The sequence below is a fragment of the Erpetoichthys calabaricus genome, chromosome 2 (genome assembly GCF_900747795.2).
Source record: "Erpetoichthys calabaricus chromosome 2, fErpCal1.3, whole genome shotgun sequence".
Taxonomy (NCBI): Eukaryota; Metazoa; Chordata; class Cladistia; order Polypteriformes; family Polypteridae; genus Erpetoichthys; species Erpetoichthys calabaricus.
In genome coordinates, this window is record NC_041395.2 from 140,548,279 (window position 1) to 140,570,337 (window position 22,059).

Here is a 22,059-nt window from a genome sequence, read left to right on the forward strand (position 1 = left end):
AGAAAGACAGACTTTTTTTGTTCCAGAAGTATGATTTGTCATCCTATTGGGTGTGGTTATCACAAGTGTAGAAGTTAGAATAAACAGCAAACATTTGGCTTCTAGGCTTCTTACAACACTTATCACAATCCTACTAAACATTATTATTATTTTTTTTAACTTCATTAGCTTACACAGTAATGCTACGTTCCATATCAAGTTGGAAGTCGAAATTTCCAAGTTCCTAGTTGGAATTTTTAGCTTGGAACACCCCCTTTAGTCGTATTTCCTACTTCTACAGTTATGGCTAGTCTGTCAATTCCAAGTTTGTCCGATTTCAGATCATGAGGAAGTTCAAAATGGTAATGTACACTGCAAACTTTAGTAAAACATGTAGTATTATACTGTTTATTAGCACTTATGTCTATTTTTGTCTCAATACATCATTTGTACACAGTACTGTCCAATTTCCTTGTGTGGACATGTTGCTATGGTGTGTGAATACGCAAAACACTGTAATGTACTGTTGTTTAAAACTATTTATTTCAATGGAGCAAACACAATGAAGGTCTTCCTGGACACATCCATATTTGTTTTACTGGAACACGGTCAACTCAGGTGTGATGTCATTCCCAACTACAACATCTGAGGTAAACGTAATGCAACATAAAGTACTGAATATGTACTAGGATCACATTCTTTATATAAAATTTGCAAAGGAAAAAAATGTCAATTAAAAACCACTTGTTCAGTCATGTTTTTCAATCAATTTGCCAAGCAAAAGATGCACTTCCAATAAAATACTTGCATATTTCAATACAAAATATTAAAGTACAAAAATTACTTTTGTAAGCAATAAAACTAATTATTTTGGCACAAATCTGTATACAAGTTTATATTACAGGCTACATTTTGGACCAATTTTACAATAAAAATGCTTAAATATACAGAAACGTCAAAGCTTTGTTTTTCATAATCTGTGTTTATACTGAAAAGAAAGAGTGTTTTTTCTTTCCATTGCACTTCTTAAGTAGCCAAAATTATGTCCCAATAATGTGACACTACATGTTATACCTTTTAAGCATATTAGCTTAGTAAAAGAAGAAAAAAAAAGTTTTCCCTAGTAAAAGTGATTAATATACAGTACAGTTTAGGGTGAAAAAATATTTTACTTTTATCAGAAAAAAAATATCCAGAACTGTTTGCAAGTTTTTATCAGTTCAAAAATCAACAACTCCTCAGCATATATCTTAATGGAAAAAAAGGATTAAACATGAGTGATTAAACTAAAACCACTCGCATAACTTCAGTTTAATATAACAGAACAGCAATATAGTAATGGAGCAATATAATATAATATAACACTACATGCACAGCAAAGAGTATTGGTACTCTTTCACTATTTAATAAAGAATCACAATTTTCCATAAAAAATAATATGAAACTTGCAAAAGTGGCATCCGCCATTCCTTACTCCATATTACATGGAGCAGACACTTTGCTTTTCATCTAGGAGTTAAAATATTATTTAAAAAAATAATTAACCCTAATTAGTACTGGAGGTGTCTTCAATCTTCTAATCAGTCACTCCATCTATTTGAAAGGAGCAAAAATACTCTCAGCTATGTTGTGTCATTGTGGGAATCACACTGAACTTGAACAAGAGAAGGAAAAGCAGGGAGTTGTCAGAGGAGGAAAAGAAGGTAATAGCTAAGCATGTCCAAGGAAAAGGCTGCAAGACCATCTCCAAAGAGCTTCATGTTCCTGTGACCACAGCAGCTAATATTATCAACAGGTTTAAGGACCATGGGAATGTAGCCAACTTCCCTGGGCATGGCTACAAACTGAACTGAAGAATATTTCAAATGATGGAGAAAGAACTAAGGAAAAAACATCAAGGTAAATTCAAGCTGATCTCCAAGGTCAAGGTACAATAATTTCAAGTTGTACCATCCATGCCTGTCTGAATGAAACTGGGTTCCATAGCAGAAGGTGCAGGAAAATCCTACTTGTGACAAAAAAAACCCGGTTGGAGTTTGTTGAAATGCATGCTGTCAAGCCACAGTCAGTGTGAAACTAAACTGCAGTATTTTCATAAGTCACAGAAGCTCTTTGTTCACAAAAGACAAAACAATGCTTACAATAAATAAATAAACAAACAAACAAACACCACACACCATCCCTACCATGCATTTGATTTGTGCAGGGCACAATGGAATCAGGAGATTATCAAGGCATTCTGGAGTGAAACATACTGTTCCAGTATCAGACAGCTGTCTCAGTTGCAGGTCATTGATCCTCCACTAGCTAAGAGCACCAGAGAATGTTTGGAAACAAACATTGGAATGTTCTGAAGTAGTCTGCTACTATGAGTCCTGATCTATTTCCAATTTAACATCTATGTAAAAAGATGAAACTCTTAGCTGGGAAAAGAAACCCATCAAACCTAGGAGAACTAAGGCAGGTTGCTCATTCAGAGCTACAGAAAGTGCTTGATTGCAGTTATTGCTTTAAAAGGCTGTACTACAAAACATTAGGTTAGGGGTCCCAAAAAAGTTTCTCCAAGCCATTTTCCTCCTTTTTATTTTTTTAAAATAATACGTTAAGTCCTAAACCAAAGCCAAAGTGTCAGCTCTGTGAAATATGGAATAAGTTACTTTTATCAGCTTCAAATTATTTTACAGAAAATTGTGATTGCTTTTAAATAGTGGAAGGGTACCAAAACGTTTGCCCATACCGGTTACATACGAATATGTATTCTCTGAAAAAACAGCAACATTACAGAAACATGTGCAACTTACATCCTCCATATACTCCGGTTCAGAGGCAGAAGCATCCCATCGGTTATTCAAAATAAAGATATTTGGTTTTGAAAAATGCTCCTTTACTTTATAGAAGAAATGCTTCTCCTTTCAACAAAAAATAAACAACTATTTCATTATTTAATTTATTGATTAGTCAAAATATAATTCTATTTAAGTTTCTTCCCAGGCACAACAGCTTTATGCGTTACATTATATGCAAATATACTGATTATCAATATACAGCAAAGGTACTTAATTTACAGGTACAGATAGTTAAAAACAGAAGCAGCAGTGTAATATGTTTTAAGCTTTCCCCAAAATTCATGTCTAAATGCCACTCCCAATGTCATAAACAAAATAATTATCAATGAGGATATGCAAGGGCAGATTCATACCCAATATAAAAGGGGTTTTAACTATAATACTTTTGGTTTTAGATAACACAATAAACTTTACTTTGGTGCAATGGTATTTGGTAAATTTTAAAAACTTCAACACAAATACACTGGTTATTAAGCATATCTTGCAAAGACAAAGTGCAGGAACCTGTTTAGAAATTGCAGTGTACAGTTACAATTTACCACTGGAAGAAAGATATGAAGACAGAGTAAGAACCTTGAAGTACATCATTCAAACAATTAATATATAAATAAATAAATGTTACTAAGCCAATATTGAGAATTTGACTTCTGAAACTACAGTGCCTTTAAAATATTCACCCCTATGGAGGTTTTAAATATGTTATTGTTACATAACATTGAATTTTTGGCACAAGTCAAATACTGCACAATATCAAAAACACACCATCCCCACCGTGAAGCATGGTGGTGGAACACCATGCAGGTCCTAGAAAGCTTGTGAGGGTAGAGAATAAGTTGAATGCAGCAAAATGTAGGAAAATTACGGAGAAAAATCTGATGCAGTCTGTAATAAATCTGTGCCTTGTAGAAGATTGGTTTTCCATCAAGACAATAACCCTATGCATAAAGCTAAAGCTACACAGGAATGACTTAAAACAATAATGTTAATGTCCCAGAGTGGCTGAGTCAGAGTCCAGATGTCAATCCAGTTGAGAATTTGTGGCTGGTAGAGACCTGGCCACACCGACTCTAGAACGGAGTTACTGACAAAGTGGCATCTATTAAAACACTGACTTGAAGGGGTTCAGTACTTATTAAAATACTTACTTTGTGTTTTATGCTTGTAATTAATTTAGATCATTCTGCAGTGTTCTGCTTTTACTTTGACAGTAAAGAGTCTTTTTCTGTTAATTATTGTCAAAAAGCCAAATAAAATCTATTGTGTTTCAACACTGTATAAAAACAAAATGCGAACATTTTCAAGAGGGATGAATACTTTTTATAGGCACTGTAGACTTTTTATCTGATAACAAAATGATAATTTAAACTTACAGTGTTCATTAAAGTTGACTCAGAGTTTGCCACAAGCACAAAAACATCAGCATCTTGACAGAATTTATCAATCCAGCTATCCAGTTCCATTGTAACATCTGTTCCAGGACTGCAATGAAACAAAGGAGATAGGTGCATTTTATGGATAAATAACCATCTCCTTTAGTCATGAATGTCTAACCTTCACCTACCAAAAAGAGAAATACTCCAAGTACAACAAATGTAACAAACACATAATATGTCTTAAATATATAATAAATTATTAAACTTAGTAAAATCATTTTCTGATTAGACTTCAAGAGAACTCCACTATGAAGTGATACTGATATTAACTTCTAACATCAGATTATCCTAACTAAAGGGCTAGGGTAATATTTATATAATTCTGTACCTGTCCATTAGAACCAAATCATCTCCGAGAACTTCACATTTTGTTTTGGGCCAGAAAACCTGCACCAAGCAGCCAGTGTCTAGACGTTCATCCATGTGTAAGGCATGAGCTAGCTGATTAACTGTCTGAAAAGACAATGACCATTTAACATTTTCCATAAACATTATTCAGAAGTAAACTTTTCTGAAATGTTATTGTCACAATTATTTAAAGTTATTTATAAGAAATGGCATAATCTTCAAAATATTCAGGATGCCTTAATAATAATAATTCATTACATTTATATAGCGCTTTTCTCAGTACTCAAAGCGCTATCCACACAGGGAGGAACCGGGAAGCGAACCCACAATCTTCCACAGTCTCCTTAATGCAAAGCAGCAGCACTACCACTGCGCCACCTGTGAGGACTGTATACTGTAGCGGTTTAAAATGTGAAAACACATACTGCCAAAATAAAGAAGAATTATAGCAATCAATTGGAAAAGGTAATGTTATGCTCTGTGCATGTAAAATGTTAGAAAAATGAGGATCTGTGTCTCCCCCATATACACTGGTCAAGAATCCTGTCTATAATTCAAAACACACAGTATTGTAGGAATTATGTCTTTTTTTGTTGATCTTCAGTGCTGAGTTTTCCCATAAGTAACTGCTGAGAATATTTTTAGCAAAAAATTGACTTTTTTTTTTTACATTTGGACTATATGAATTGATATTAGACAAATGGATTATGCAACATGAGTTATGCGAAGATTTTTCTCTTTTTTCCTTGGACATTTTTCATATAATTTACTGTTGTCCACAACTGGTCACCACAGGGCCCCATACAGTTAGAATCTTCCAATATGTAATTTAAAGATTTTCTCGGCCATCACTACAAACTACATGGGGTAAGTAACAGCTTAAAAAAATTTGAGTGAAGTGTTCCTTTCTTTAATGTAAACCTATTTCAGAGATACTGTACTTATATACTATGAAATAAACCAGCATTCAGTAATGCAATCCAAGCCTAAAATTACAGTCTTATTGCCAAGCTGATCATTTAATTTTAACTTTTGCAGGGTCTGGGTTTCCTATGTTATTCCAGTATAAGAAATGTTATTGTTGATATTATTAAGTTGCAGCCCCCAAACTGTTTATGACAAGTTTGTGGCCATGACAGAGATGTTTGGGTAACTGTTTTGTTTTTTGTTTCTTTCTTTTTTTTTTAAAAAACAAAAAAAACAAAAATGTTTTAATAAGAGAGAAAAGCTTTTGGAAAACCCAAACAAAACAAAATTTCAAAATATGGTACAGTTTTGAAATTATTAGTTTCTGCTAGGTAATATTTGTTATAATTCAGTTTCATTAGTTTTGAAAATGTTCTTAAACATTATTATTGTTGATATCAATTGTAGTAAATACAATTTCACTTTAAAGCTAAAAATCATCCAGAACACAAATTTAATCAGTTAAATTTAATCAATTTAATCACTGTAGCGCTAAACTTCTCATCAAAAATTAGTAGGTGAATAAGTGAATGAATGAATTCATGGTGATGTTTGCAAAGAAACCAAATTATAGTTAATACTTTTAGATGTAAAACTGTATACACATATACAATATTGAGATATACTGTATCTATTATCTATATATCTGTTTTTCATGCTTTAGATTGCCAATTCCATATTTTGTTTTCTATCAAGACATTTCTAAATGGTAAGCATTTTTCCCACTGTGATAACAAACATACGTGTTGAGAGAAAGTGTAAAACATTACATTATATAAAAGTATATAAGGTTAATATAGTCAGTGCATACCACAGCAAGATACTGTATGTAGTAGCTTTAAAATTCCTTATTAAAAATGGATTAAACATGTACAGTGAGAAAAATGGATTAAACGTGTACAGTGAGAAATTAAATGAAACAATCTTAACACTATCAAATGATGCATCAAGAGCTTCATTTTTAGGTCAGTTTCTGTTAGCCAAACATGTAATGTAGTAGCTCACACATGAAATATTGTGGACAGAAATTGTACTGCACCGTTTTCATAGCTGCATTTGTACTTAACATTTAAACATATACCATCTCTCTCCTTGGCTGCAACAGTTCTTAAATATTTAAATGAGCTTTTAATTTACTACATACATTTTAGTACTTCATAATTAAGTTTTATTTTTATAATTGTGGTTTTAAAAAGTAATCATCATATTGATGCGATATTTGGAAATGACAAACTGCTTGTTTCCCATCTTGAAGACCAAAAGTAAAAGACTTCATCTCACCTCCTCTGTGTATAGATAAAATGCTAAAGACATGATGGACCTATTCTAGCAAAAAATATATCTTTTTAAAATGCCACCATTTAAAAATATTCCCTTTAATGTACAATGAGAACATTTGCTGCTAAATACTGTACTTTAATGCATTTTAGAACATTTATAAAGAAAACATTTTGTTGGAAAAAACAAACTTTAGAACTTTGTGTAAATAAGGCATTCACAAGGTCTTTATAAGGCCTAAGTTTTAAAATGACCCTATATCTACAAAAGATGTGAATCCACATAATCTGCTGCTTATTTTGAATTTATTCATGGGGCATTTTATCCACTTTATTTTAAACGTGTGAGCAAGGTGTGTGTACAAAACCGATCATCATATTGCTGACAAAAAAAAAGACATAGAAAATTACTTGCTGACTGCTGGACACACAGTTTGATGAAACACAAAAAGATAAATGCGAGATGTACAATAAATTTACAAGATAAACCCTAATAGTTTATGTAAAAGAAGTTTCTGACAGTTGTTAATTTTATTTACTATACATAGCATGATAACTATGTGGTCTTTGTTTTTCAGTGTGGAAGTAAAGGGCATAACTTAAAATTTCAACATCTATATTCATATTTGGCTAGTTTTTAGTGTTTTATTTTTCTCAAGCTGAATCCAATTCTAAAAAGTACAAATTAAAAAAATATGATATTTGTCTGGTTAGTATACCAGAGTCAATCACAATTATGCTTTGCCAACAGGTTAGAAAATTAAAGTATGGTTAGAGAAGATAAGCTGGGTTCAGAATATTAATTATTGCTAAGAATTTATTGCTAGTTTTCATATTTGTTGTTCTGAGACTTACAATGAACAATGCGACCAGTGTTCATACAAATTCTAGGCAAATTATGATGAACTATTAAAAAAAAAAAAATATCCCAAACAACCATTTGAATAGGTATAACGGTTTGTAAATGTAAATATCCTGCTCTTCCAAAGAGCATGCAGACATGTTAAAGAGGTTTAGCTGTTGTTCACTGAAACATCATAATGAGCAAGACTCATGATCCTAAGCAACTTGACTGTGTTATGGTAGTTAGGGCCACAAATGATGACCTTAGGAACTGCCGCCTCCTTGGGATTTTAACACAATACAATCTCTTTACAGACACAAAATTTACAGACAAACAAACAGTGAGTGGCAGTTCTGTAGGCGAAAGCACCTTATTAATGACGGAGGTCAAAAGATAATGGTGAAATTCACTGAAGTGAACAGAAAAGCTGATTACCAGCTCTTCACAACAGTGGCGAGCACAACGAAACCCGAGAACATACAAGAAGTCACCACCTGTAGTAGATGGACTACAGAAGCAGAAGACCAGGCTGGGTTCCACTACTGTAAGCTAAAAACATCAATATACTGAAAGGCTACAGTCTGATCAGCAAAATTGGATGAATGAAGATTTGGGAATATGTCACCTGATCCGACAAATTTCTGCTGCGATATGGTCCAGGATTTGACATCACCTTCATGATCCTTGGAACTATTCTGCCTTGTCTCCATATACTGTGGGATAGTGGCTGGGAGAGTGATGGAGTGGGGAAAGTTTGTTGGCACACATTAGTCCTCTTAACACCCGTTAAGCATTATTTAAAAATCACTGGCTTGGTTGCTGAATGTGCATCACCTTACGGCCCACAGGGTGCATCCCCAGGTTCCACTCTTGTCAGTTATGAATGTGAAAGTAAATTTGTAATTACTTTAAAAGAAAGGTGTAAAGTCACCATAAGCAAAACAGTCAATGGTGTGGAGCAACAGATGCGGCTAAATTAGCACATTCTGCATCGACCTCCAAATACAAGTGCCTCTCTGCTTCTGCATTAGAATTAAAAAGGAGCCAGCTTTCCATGTTCTGTGAACCTTGCACTTAAAACACATGCATTCCTTTTTAAGTTTTTTGGTATTATGATCACTTATCTATGGGAGACGGGCAAGTGTACACATAACCATAATCTAAAACTTCACCTCAATAAGCCTAAAAATCTTAATGGAAATTATTCATACATATACAGTTCCATGCAAAATTATGGCACCTCTAGTCAAGTTAGATATTTTCTTGACATTTGGGGGAAAAAAAAATTGCAAACAAAATTCCAATAGCATGGAATTAAACCAATGGTGTTTTAATGAAAATATTATTAATAATAATAATAATAATACATTTATACAAGGCGCCTTTCAAAGAACTCAAACTTTATGCACCCCAGATTTTGCTTAAACACGTTTTTATAACTCTCTCCCTTATAATACATTCCTTCTATAGTACTCATAACTTGACATCTAGGATTCCATGCTGCTTCAACTGTTACTGACCATCATTTGCTTTTATGCACAACACATCTACTTGTTCTACAACTATCAGCTTAAGTTAGCAGTTTACTCAATTTGACCAACGTCAATCATTTATCTCATAGCTTGCTGTCCCTGTGTGATTGGTTTCACTTGATATCTTTAAACTTACTTTCTCTTTCACTTCTTCCAATCATAATCTGCTAAACATTATTCAAAAATGAAATCAGTTTTATTTCTATGTGGTACTTTATTTTTCAATCATTAATGACGCAACAATATATCACTGGATACTTTGTTGTGTGAGACTCTATGTTGCATTTGACAGATAACATAATTTGGCCTTTTCAGTGGCTGTCAGACATCCTATTTAAGATGTGAACTTGGAGGATATCAAACATTATGGTACTGACAGAAGTAAGACAAAAATGTATGAAAGTTATTTCCAGTTACCATAAGATTAAACGCAAGATTTTATAATGATAAGCCATACTTCATTTAGCCTTGTATCCTTTTTGCAGCTGTCTTAGACAATCTCTTTTTGTGATATGTATTACATTCCAAAATAACACTAAGGTATTCACACATACCTGACTTAACCCGGGGTGAACTAGCAATTATTTCATATTTTCCAGTACTTAATTTTGCCATTGCAACATTAAAATTTACAGTTAAGATGGGAATGCCTTGCCAAACACATACATTCAATTTCCTCTAATTCCTTCAGAAGCCATACACTGTTTCTAGCATCAACTAAAACTAGTCTGCTGCAGCGTCAGTTGAAAAAGAAAATCAATGTATTATAGGAAACAATATGGTTTTATAGCATTATTACATTATTTTTTCCCTAGCCCTTACCCACATTTTAAAAATTTTGGACCACGGATGTGGCAAGTTACATTAAGTCATTGTCTATATTTCAGATTTTGCATGCTTAATTATAGATTTTCCCTTTGGTTAAATAGTAATACAGGGTTGCTTTCATTGAGGGGTTGAAGGTGGCGCCAATAAATGCATTGGAGAAAGAAATGGCAGGGCAGCTGCGCATGTACGTATATGTCCAAGGTAGTGAGAGGGCGAGCAGTGGTGTGCTACACAACTCATTCAGGGGAAGCATTATGATGCAAGGTATCGAAATATGAGACTGAAGCTGCTTCAGTATGAGTAAAGGGCCTTTTAGAGAACACATTACTTGCTATAGAGTAATCAAAGTTTGAGCATCCATAGCCATACACATGCACGTGAGCATAGGTAACAGGTCTGAAGGTGTCCTTCCAGGTTACAGCATAGAGCAACCTACGTGAAGGCATGCTAAGTATCTGGAGGGGGCTGGGGAGATGGATGCCACAGAGATTGCTTTCATTTTGCAGCAATGAGAAGTAGGGATAATATGGTGAGCAGGGACATTATTTTGAACAGATTATTTTTTTCTTTTTAAGAAGTCCTTTGTTTCCTTGAACAACCTAAAGAAAGGAAAGAGACAAGGATTAATACAGCATGTATGTTTTTTTTATTATAAAGTCTTTGGTTCCCTTTGTGCAGCTTGAGAAAAGGGAAAAGGACTGAGATTGTTGACTTTATGTCTGAATTCTTCTTTTACTTATTTCATTACTTTTATTCACACATGATAAACATGCTAGTGTGTTTTTTTACTTTTTTTTAACTTTTGATAGTTTGCTATACTCTGTTTTTAATAAAGAACTGTCCATTTTTGCACCATCTTGTGTGTGCATCTCCCTCACTTACACTGGTTTATCTTTGGTATGACTAGTAGATTCCCCTATGGTTTGACTGATGTAGTGGGTACCGGGTATCGCAATGCACAAAAAAGTAAGTCCTAAAAATCATGTGATGCCATGTAAACTAATTTTATTTACTTAATGAGCATTAAAGCAAAAAGTTAATAATAATAATAGTAATAATAATAATGATTATTATTTATTATTATAAATAATAATAATAATAATAGTTAAAGGCATATTAAGCAGTATATCCGGAAGCTAAACTGGGGTAATATTAAATTTAGCCATCAACGATAAACCAAATACTTTTAGTACTTTAAAAAAAAAAAAAAAAAAAAAAAAACCAGTATGTATATTTATACTGTATAAAACTATGTAATTCTTAAATGTAATACTTATGGATACCAAAAAATTACAAACCTTCACACTCTTCCTTTCATCTGATCCTTCCGTCATTAGAAATGCTTTATCCCCATCTGTGCCTTCCACACTCAGAAAGCAGTTTGTAGTATGTCCAATCCCACTGGGAAGAACGCGATCTTGCAGCATTGCATTAATAACCGTGCTTTTACCGTTGCTAGTTCTAAAGCAAAGAGAGAAAAAGACATTTTGACCACAAAAACAATAAATGTCACAAACCAATGACTAATTTATGAAAAAAAAAAAGATTATTCACTTCATAGAAATACCTATCAGTAACTTCAATACCTGCCAAAAAATGCCACTTTCATGTGCCGGCGTGCTAGCACCCCACTGATGCCCAAAATCTTCTGTTTGTACTCATTTATATCTGCACTTTGACTTTTGATCTCTCCTTGGCTTTTAAGTACTTCTTGAATTTTTTCTGATATCTGTTGTAGTTCTTCATTTTCTTGTATTTCTGAAAACAAAAATGTACAAAGATCTGTTGTTTATACTTCTAAATGTTTCATTTCAAAATCACAATTTGGAGAAAGTGAGCCACTCTACAAATCAAACTGCACATATATACAATTACACGAAGGTCATTATATTTTCAGTAAGTACTTTGAAACTCCCTATTTATGAAAAGTAATGCTTCTATTAAAACATCCATTTAAGTGTATTTTTAAAACTGTTGTTCTCGCTTTTCATTTGTGCAATCCAATATCATTGACCACACACACTTATTAGAAATTCTGATATTTCTGAATTTAAGCAGCAAATACATACTTTTTATTTTACAACATGATTGTCTTGCAAAAGAATTACCTGCTACAAAGCCTGCTCCATCAGTGATATATTGTAAAAGTTGTTCAAAAATTGCAGAGATTTTCTTTTTAGCCACAACAAAATGCTTCAAGGGCGAAGCTTCGGTTTCTGCCATGTCCTATTGTGAAGAAATTAATACAATAATATTTTTCTGAAAAATAAAGATACTGGTGGAACTTACTTGAAGATTACTAACTTTCTATACATGAAAGTACATGGTTGTTAATAAAATGAAAAAGAAACCATTGTATGTAAATGTTTTCAGCTTCATTTGCTGTTATTACTGGTAAACTGATAAACCAAATTAAACTATTCTCTTTTATATACTGAAATAACAGTGGAAAGGGGATCCGACTATAAATATTAAATACACAAGCTATATCCCTATTACTCTTTACTGCATGACATCCACTCAAAAACAAACTGAAATTCAAGAAGAAAGCTGTAACGATGTTTGGCCATACAGTTTAAGGATCGATTTATTACCATTCATATTTAGCTCTCAGTAATAAAGAAAACTGAGACCAAGTCGCAGAATAATATAATTATCTAACAGTACAAATAATTCAAGAAGAAATGAAAAACAGATCGATACTTGTACCTTAAATTTTTCTCTTAATTGTTCATATTGTTAAACAATGATATCAACAAATAAATGTGTCACTGACTTAAAGCATTTTACTTTAAGTAATTAAATTTATTTCTTTAAACATTTTCCAAGAAAGAATTACACACTTGCTTGTTGAGCATTATTGTCTAGGTCAAAATGCATTTTTGCATAATATTTTTAACACTGTAACTCATAATTTATATTTATTCTCCATCAATAACTTTGTAAATGTAACAGCATGAAGTTCAGTACTACAGTAGATTAATATATCAAAGAGTAACTTTACTTGGGACAAATGAATGTTAATAAATTAACTGATTAATTTATGTTAAGAATTAAAACCAAATAACCTTATTAATTAGACATTTATTTAAATGTTCATTTCAAAGTCTGATTTCCTTGACACAATAAAACACCTGGTAAAACTTTTTCTGAGATATGTGTCTATTTAAGGGATCTACATAAGGGCAGTATTTAAGGTACATATCAGATTGTTTTCCATCTAGAAGTAGAACAGATACCTTCCACAAAGATGAAGCATGCTAAATGTGAACCAGTTTTGGGTCATTTCATAGGATATGATACTGATGTTTGCTCCAAACTCAGCATTTTTATGCCAAAATGCAAAAGTAGCACACCTACATTGTATTACCACATACAACTTAAGTATTTTGTTTACGAGGTCAGACTGCGGCAACCTACCATATCAGCAGATCTAACAAAGAAATACTGCAAACATGAGCAATGTGATGGAACATGGCATGTTACCAATCAACATGGGTAATTTATTCTTTAATTATAGTCTAATTTTATCGTCTTATTTTTAAAAAGCATATTATTAATATCAAATGTGTTCTTTCTCCTCTTTATGAGCATAATATAGTTCTAAAAAACACTTTTAAGGCAGATGCTCATAATTCAAAAACATAATCATCATTCATTTTAGAAGAGAAAAAACTGAGACACATTTTCCTAAAATAACACCAGACTTAATTAAACTGAACATACTCAATTCAATAGTTAATAGCAGTTATCACAACACATTCTAAAGAGCCATTTTTCCTTCATTAATGACTCAGTAATACTGCTTTTTACCTACTCCCCCCAGTAAGATTGTACTTACCTACTTTGTGCTGCTGGTTTGACAGGGTTAGTGGCAGTAACAAAGCCATTCCTTAAAGGATAAAATAGGGCCTTGAAATACCTGCTATGGACTACCGCAGACTGGAAGAAAGCAGCATAAAGTCTCCAATTGACTGTGGAAACTGAGACTTGCTTTTTTTGACTACCATTAAGCTGTGCTTGAAGCTTTTGTGCTGTGAGGCACCTATGATGCAAGCTTATACCCCCAGAAACTTGTCTTGTGAATGGGTTGTAATTTTGGGTCTACAGATCTCTTCCTATCAGAGTTCCTTTCACTTTTCAATTGCCTTTGGATTGTGTATTATACTGTACTCACTGACTCTTTGCAAGTTCTCTAAATGAAAGGCCTACACATCTAATGCTCTATCTCGTTTCATTTGTTAACTGTAGTTTTCTTGCCATTGTCAGTGGAATTTACAACTTTCTATAGTGTTTTTAAATAATCAACAGAAGTTGGGACACCTGTGCAAATCATTTGCTTCAACTTGTAAAGCATAATTTAGTTTAATTGCTGCAGAACATCTATTGGTTGTAACCTACTGTGTTAGTTGTTCCCTGAAGAATGCCCATTTGTAATATTTTGAAATTTCTTTTTTTTCAGTTTTTGCTAACCTAAAGTTTACTTGTAAACTTCTGTCAGTTTACGGCTTACCATTTTAGGTCATTCACTGCATTTCAACTGATTAAATTTGGAAAAAAAAAAAAAAAAAAACTGGAAAAACTGAGGTGTTCTAAAACTTTTGACTGGTAGTATATATTTTTATTCTCAATGAGACAAAGTGCAAAACAAGAAAACTTTTTGTGCATTTATGTGATTTGTTTTTACATTGGTCTCTCATCCACATGTTTGATTTGGTATAGGTGGTGGCAGGGGATACTGTAGCCAGATAGTATCAATTAGTGGTATGCATGATGATTTTGAGGTGAAAAAGAGGAAGAGAGTGAGAATGGAAACACGGATTAGGTGGTAGAAGCTGAAGAGGAAGACGATTGTGTGAAATTCAGACAGGTGCTAGATGGTGGTGAAGACATGGTAGATGATTAGAACACCACAGGTGAAGTGGTAAGGGAGAGAGCTACAAAGGTGCTTGCTGTGACATCTGGACAGAGGAAGGAAGATGAAGAGACTTGGTGGTGGAATGAAGAAGTACAGGTAAGCATAAACAGGAAGAGGTTAGCAAAAAAGAATTGGGATAACAAGAGAGATGATGAAAACAGATAGGTGAACAAAGAGATGCAACGAAAGGTGAAGAGAGAGGTGGCGAAGGCTAAGGAAAAGGCTCATGCTGAGCTATATGAGAAACTGGACACAAAGGAGGGAGAAAAGGCCAGACATAGGAACCGAGTGAGGAAGGACATGCTGCATGTCAGTGTGATAAAGGATGGCAATGAAAATTTGCTAACAAACGGGAAAGAGTGTATTGAAAACGTGAAAGGAGTACTTTCAAGGATTTATTAATACAGAAAATGAGAGACTGTAGGTTGGATAAAGTGGAGATAGTAAATCATGAAGTACCGAGGATCAGCGAGGCTGACGTGAAGGAAGCTATGGAGAGGATGAAAAGGGGAAAAGCAGTTGGCCCAGATAATATACCAGTGGAGGCATGGAGATGTTTAGGTGACATGTCAAAAGAGTTTCAATCTAAATTGTTTAACAAAATCTTGAAAAGTGAGGAGTGGAAAATAAGTACTGTATATTAGTACCAGTTTTCAAGAATAAGGGAGATGTTCAGAACTGCATTAACTACAAGGGATTGTATAAAGGTATAAAGTTTATCAGGCACACCATGAAAATATAGGATTGAGTGATGCCAAGATAGTGGGCTACAGATGCGACATTTTCTTTAAGAGTGCTGATGAAGATGTACAGAGAAGGTCAGAAGAAACTGCATTGCGTGTTTGTGGACTTAGCGAAAGGGTCTGACAGGGTGCCAAGAGAGGAGTGATGGTACTGTATGGGGAGTTCGGGAGTAGCAAAAAAGTATGCGAGGGTGGTACATGATATGTATGAGGGCATTGTGACTGCTGTGAGGTGTGTGGTTTGAATAGCAGCCCTTTCCTGTTTGCAATTGTGATGGACAGGTTGACAGAAGAGGACAGGCAGGAGTCTTTATGGACTATGATGTTTGTGGATGACATTGTGATCTGTACCGAGAGTAAACAGCAGGTTGAGGCAATCCTGAAGAGATAGAGGTATGCACTGGAGAAAGAGGGAATGAGAGTCAGTAGGAGTAAGATGGGGTACATGGGCAGGAATGAGAGGGGAAAGTGGTGGAAGGGTGCAACTGCAAGGAGCAGAGGTGGTAAAGGTAGAATAATTTAAATACTTGGGTTCAACAATACAAAGAAATGGAGAGTGTGGCACAGAGGCAAAGAAGAGAGGGCAGGCAGGGTGGACTGGGTGGAGGAGAATGGCAGGAGTGATTTGTGATAGAAGATTAACTGCAAGAGTGATAGGGAAGGTCTATAAAACTGTTGCGAGACCAGCTATGTTATATGGTTTGGAGACGGACAGTGGCACTGATAAAAAAAAACAGGAGGCAAAGCTGAAAGTGGCAGAGTTGAAGTTATGATTTTTGTTGAGAATAACGAGTAGACAAGATTAAATATGAGTATATTAGAGGGACAACATAGGTGCAACAGTTTGGTGACCAAGGGAGAGAGGCAAGATTGAGATGGTTTGGGGTACAAAGGCAAAAGAATGTTAAGGATGGAACCACCAGGCAGGAAGAAGGCCAAAGATAAGATTTATAGATGTGGTGAGGGAGGACATGAGGAAAGTCAGTGTGGCAGAAAACGGTGTAAAAGACAGGGATAGATGGAGACAGATAATCTGCTGTGGCAACCACAAAATGGGAGCAGATGAAAAAAGAAGGATTTTTACATTTACAACCCTTTCTTCTTCCCTGTGGCCTCCAGGGGGCATTTCAAATCACTTACAGGGACTTTTCCTTAAACTCAGCAGTATTCTTTATAACTTTTTTCTGGCCCCCACTGCTGTTCCCTATATGACCTCTGTTATCTTACTTTTCTTTAAAAAAAAAAAAAAAAAAAAAAAAGAATAGCAGGCAGTACACACCAGTCAGATTCTTCCCTTTACTATAATTACATGCAGGGCTGTCCCTAACCATCTTGAGGACCCAACTAGCACAATACAAATATGTACTGTGATAGATACAAGTTTCAAAAAGATAGTCCATGTTTAAAGAACACCTGAAAAAAAAGCTGTAAAGCTTTTCCAGATGTTCAAAAAAAATCAATAGCATCTTTTGAACTATGGGATGCATCTATTACCACTGAATTTAGGGTTAGGACGGTACACTGCACAAGAAACCTCTTGGATTTTTCTTCCAGCAGCAGTCTGGCTTGTACTCCTTTGTGCTTCCCCTTTGCCCTCTGTATTCAGCAAAAGGAATATTTAGTTACACAAGACTGTCCATAGCAAGAGAAGACAAAATTGCTCCTGTTGTGTCAGCTGCTGGAAGGAATCCCATAAAGCACTGTCCCAAGGTGCTTCCTCCAGTGTGACAGTCCTTATAATGTATTGTTTGCTCCTCGTGGCTAACAGTAGTTGTGCTTTCGAAAACAATGGAGTAATATTTGGACTGCTTCATATCACTCACTATATGCTCTATTGCCTTCTCACTTACAAATTAAAGAGCTCATTCTGAATTGTTCTGCCTGGGTAGCTTGTATATGTGCTGGAGCCACTACGAACGTGTTTTACAAGCTGTTTAATAAATGCCATTCTCTAGAAGAGAATAATGATGATCAGACTCATTGAACAGTACAGTAAATGGAAAAAAACTTACGCTTGGGAAAATGCAACAGACTTCACATAACAGTGGAGGAACTTTTTTTTTTTATAATTATCTTTAATGAGAAACAAGTATTTGCAGCCCTAGCTCTTCTTTGTTCCTCACACACAAGTCAACTCTCATGGAGATTTCCAAATGATTAATTAAATAATTTTCAGATAAGTTCTTTTCTGCAAAGTGAGACACTGATTTTCTTGTGGAGTATTCCAAGGTGTAGATAAATTCCTCGTAAGGATTACCTAACAAAATAATTTCATAGTCAGCAACTGCACAGATATTTTTAACTTAGACCTGCCATCCTAACTAAGTGTGTGTGCTTTATGTTTTATCACAGCATCTTCTCTCAGATAAGTAAGCACAAGCCACTAGCTGTTAACCAGGTATAACTGCACATCTCCATAATGAACACATAACTTACATACAAAATGTCACTCTGTAACAGTGAGCCAATCAAACACCTCCCAGCTAAATATAACCACTTGAACGTTCCCCCCACCTGTGGCAAATTACTACCTAAACGCATTAAAGTGGGGTAAGGAAAAGGAAAACTGGATAGAACATGTATGCACTGCCTTACATTCAGGTACGTTCGATGGCTGTACAGGCACTATACTCCTCATTGGACTAAGTTCAGTAGGTAGATGCTACAACCTTTTCAATCCATTTCACAGTTGCAAAGGCTAGAGGCTAACCCAAAGAGACCATGCAAAGGGCAGAAAACAGGCCTTGGCAGGATTCTAGTCCATCACAGGGACCTCTTTCACTCAGACACACACACATACATTCCTTCTGTGCTTCAGCATGGCTGGCTGTAGTAATTTTCATGAAATGAACTTGAAAAGCTATTCAGTTATGACAAATATGGCCATTAAGGATATCAGGTGAACGTAGCACTCTAATGGTGAGTTATTGGGATGACCAGATTTTCAAAGTCCCAAACTGTGACACTGGCTTTATGCATGAGCATACATGCTACACAAATCCTCATAATGCCTGCTTTATCTCATCATTATCACAGAAGGATCACAGCACGGGGACAAAAACAAAACACTTTCACAAATTAACACATAGGATTCCACACAGTGCTTGAAATATAAACAAATAAATGCTAGTGATCTGTTTTTGTCTGCTTCTTGGACATTTTGAAATAACTATGTGCTTCCAAGGTAGGTGAAGGATTGCATGTTTCCCCAGTGTTGCTCTACCAGTCCTTATGTCCACAGTAAGATCTATGTGCTGGAAAGCAGTCTAAAGGGTCAGCATATTGGAGGCGCCAATTTCCTGTCCCATCCACAAATAGGCAAGGTGTAAGGAACTCAATGGTCCTATGAACACTCTCCAGGTGAAGAGCTATGCTGACAACATCGTCAGCATACTGGAGCTCATATATTCTATGATTGTCTAGTAGTTTTTCCGAGTAGACTGATGATCTTCAGTTGAAAATAAAGTTAAAAATACTAACCTCCAATCAGTACCGGAGCCACACTCCATCAGTGGCGCCCAACTCGATTCTGGAGAGAAGAGTTGCAGCAACAAGGTAAATGTTGAAGAGTACTGGAGCCAAGACACAACTTTGCTTTACACCAACAGTGATTTCCAAAGGAGCAGTTGTTTCCTTGCCAATAAGGACTTTTGCCCTCATTCCAACTTAGAAGAGACAGAGCACAGAGAGGAATTTTGGGAAACACCTGAACTTATGGAGTATTTTCCAAAGCATCTTGTGGTATTAATTTTGTTACTATTGACAATTTACAAATAAGGAAGCAAAGGTTGCAGAGAAATGTTTACTAAATAAAAAAAATGTCAGAAAAAAGAGTTGAGCATTTAAAACTAAGGCAGAAGCACAAAGGCTTCAAAATCTCCTATAAATGTAAATCTCATACTACTATACTTTTCTGATCATTGAAAAGGAGAAAAAAAACTAACTAATTAAACAATATGATAAATAAAATGATTCAATGATTGTGAATCTAGCTGGAACAAAAACCTACAACTACAGTAAACCCTAAGGACCGAACTAAAGAAACCCTGATCTAACTATATCCAATTCACAAATGTGTGTGCTCATCATGGGGTTCCTGGCTTAATAAAATATTTGGAAAGAAATGAAAGTGAAAAAAAAATTTACTATTAAAAAATACACTTTATGCTTTCAGTTATTATTCCACTGTAGAAAAATAACTACAAAAGTTACATTTTTGCTATTCCTCTTTCAAAATGAATGTTAAATGGCAAACACAATCCAGCTATTACAGGATACTAAGACTTTTGCATTTAGACAGTAAACTGAAAACATACTAAAGTGGAACACACTGCAGCTTGATGAATCTTAAAAGATGCTTTGATATTTCAAAAATGTCACTCAGTGTTGACAGTCTTCTGGTTTACCCAGTCTAACAAGATCTAAAACTGAAAGAATGAAAATCAATTTACAGGTATATCTTACTGAATGATGTCAGCCTGAATTATTTATTAACATTTCCCTGTTCTGCTTAAACAATCCCTGAGGCCAACACCTATCTCGGCAGCAATGGGTCACACTCAACCACACCTGGCCAATTTATCCTAAGAGGTTCATCTATGGATAGTCTCAGTAAGATTTCATTCACATAATTCATGGTAATTACTGTATGAAAGGGGTTTCAGAAAGTAAAACTTATGCAACATTGCTCAATGCTAATACAAAATTTCAGTGATGACTAAACCACATGACATCATTGCCAATTAACACTGGCGTGGCATCAGGGCTGGGTTAAGACCTTTGGACGCCCTAAGCACTTAAATCGTTTTGGTGCCCCCATATATATCTAATTCAAAATATAAACAACCATAAAATAAACACTTTTCAAAATGAAACAAAACTTGCAGTAAGATGGAAAAAGTTTATTTTTGTATACTTCCACTTTATTTATATTTGAAAAGTTTTCTTTTACTTGTGTCAATTGTAAAGCCTTTGATCAGATCCTCAAAACTAATCTTACATAACAAATTTGCTTCAATATTCAATACAGATTGAGTATCATGCCTGCCTCTATTATTGCTATTTTATTAGTGTATATATTCAATGTTTCCCATTTAATGTGGGAGTCCCTTTTTCAGGAACCAGGTTCAGCTGCACGATTTGTAGTTTTGCACCATATGGTCGCTGGTAAATCCAGCAATGGATAATTTCTGTGGTCCCCCTCCTTCCCTTGATGCCATATGCACGATCTTATTTTGCTTAATGGTTAATCCATCCCTGCGTGGCATTTTTAAATCCACTGGCGGAATGTGAAAAATAAAGCAACAACAAACGAGGTTAAATGTGCCATTAACTGATGTAAATTTCAAACGAAGGTTACAGTAGATTCTGAGAAACTGGTAACACGTGAAACGAAGGCACCGCAAGCCTCCTGTGCAGCGGCGGGCTCTGTTCTGTGCCGTGGTGATTAGGATTAAGCCAGGCTGCTCCTTGTTGCGTCTCTCGATGTTTCGCGTGGCCAGCATGTTACATACCATCTTTCATTTACGATTAATGACAAAACAATCCCTTCAAATAAATACTATGGAAACCCAGAACACGAAAGCTCAATTTATACCAAGGAATTCGTAATTAAATATACGTTGTCAATTAAATAAAGGAGTCTGGATAACATATTAATTCTGTAGAACTTGCTTCATATCCGTAACGTAAATCTAAGGAAATAAGCATTATAATTTGCATTCCGGTTTGATTAGCAAAGATATTAAAAACCTTTCTGAGCCAGTTGAAACTCTTCACGTTTACTCAAATGACAGCTCCGTCAAAAATGTATTCCTGTACTTGTACATTAATTAACCGTGTCGATTTACGGCTTCTTCCCAACACTTGCATGCCTTAAAACAACCGACACCTATTTTAATGCTTATATGTAAAGAGGATGGTACTTACCGCCGTCGTTGGTGCATTCGTCAAAACCTCATTACCAGTCAATGAAACATATCTACCCTTAAATACCGTAGACTATGCGGTTTAAACTCCACACTTTCTGTTTCCATAGAAGATTAGCGTGTCAAAAAACGACAACCAGGTGGAACCAAAGTCGTCGGTCACACGGCACCGTGTGCATACGGGCAGACGTCTGGCAGGAAACTAAAGCCATCGACAAAAGTTCCACTTCAAGTACTTCCATTATCCCAATCGTTTTACTGTATTTATTGTCTCAATCATGATAAAACTACCAAAAGACATCACAGTGAACTCTGAAAATTTTATAACGGAACTGTTTTCTGCAATACGCTTCTTACAGAATGAAAAATATCAGCGACGATGTGGTTTAGCTTGACGGTACTGTATGAGCTGTGTTAC

The 22,059-nt window shown here is 35.0% G+C and overlaps 1 protein-coding gene across 1 annotated transcript in view; it reads right to left on the reverse strand.

Moving 5' to 3' along the window:
* Window positions 1-21,820, reverse strand: part of mfn1b (mitofusin 1b) — a 46,533-nt gene extending 24,713 nt beyond the window's left edge. The window contains exons 1-7 of the mRNA XM_028794582.2: window positions 21,643-21,820; window positions 12,162-12,279; window positions 11,640-11,811; window positions 11,352-11,514; window positions 4,587-4,711; window positions 4,196-4,304; window positions 2,781-2,888 (exon numbers count right to left, since the gene is read on the reverse strand). Coding sequence (XP_028650415.2) covers window positions 2,781-2,888; window positions 4,196-4,304; window positions 4,587-4,711; window positions 11,352-11,514; window positions 11,640-11,811; window positions 12,162-12,276 — 792 coding nt within the window. The 5' untranslated portion in view covers window positions 12,277-12,279; window positions 21,643-21,820. The remainder of the gene's footprint in view (window positions 1-2,780; window positions 2,889-4,195; window positions 4,305-4,586; window positions 4,712-11,351; window positions 11,515-11,639; window positions 11,812-12,161; window positions 12,280-21,642) is intronic.
* Window positions 21,821-22,059: the final 239 nt, after the last annotated feature.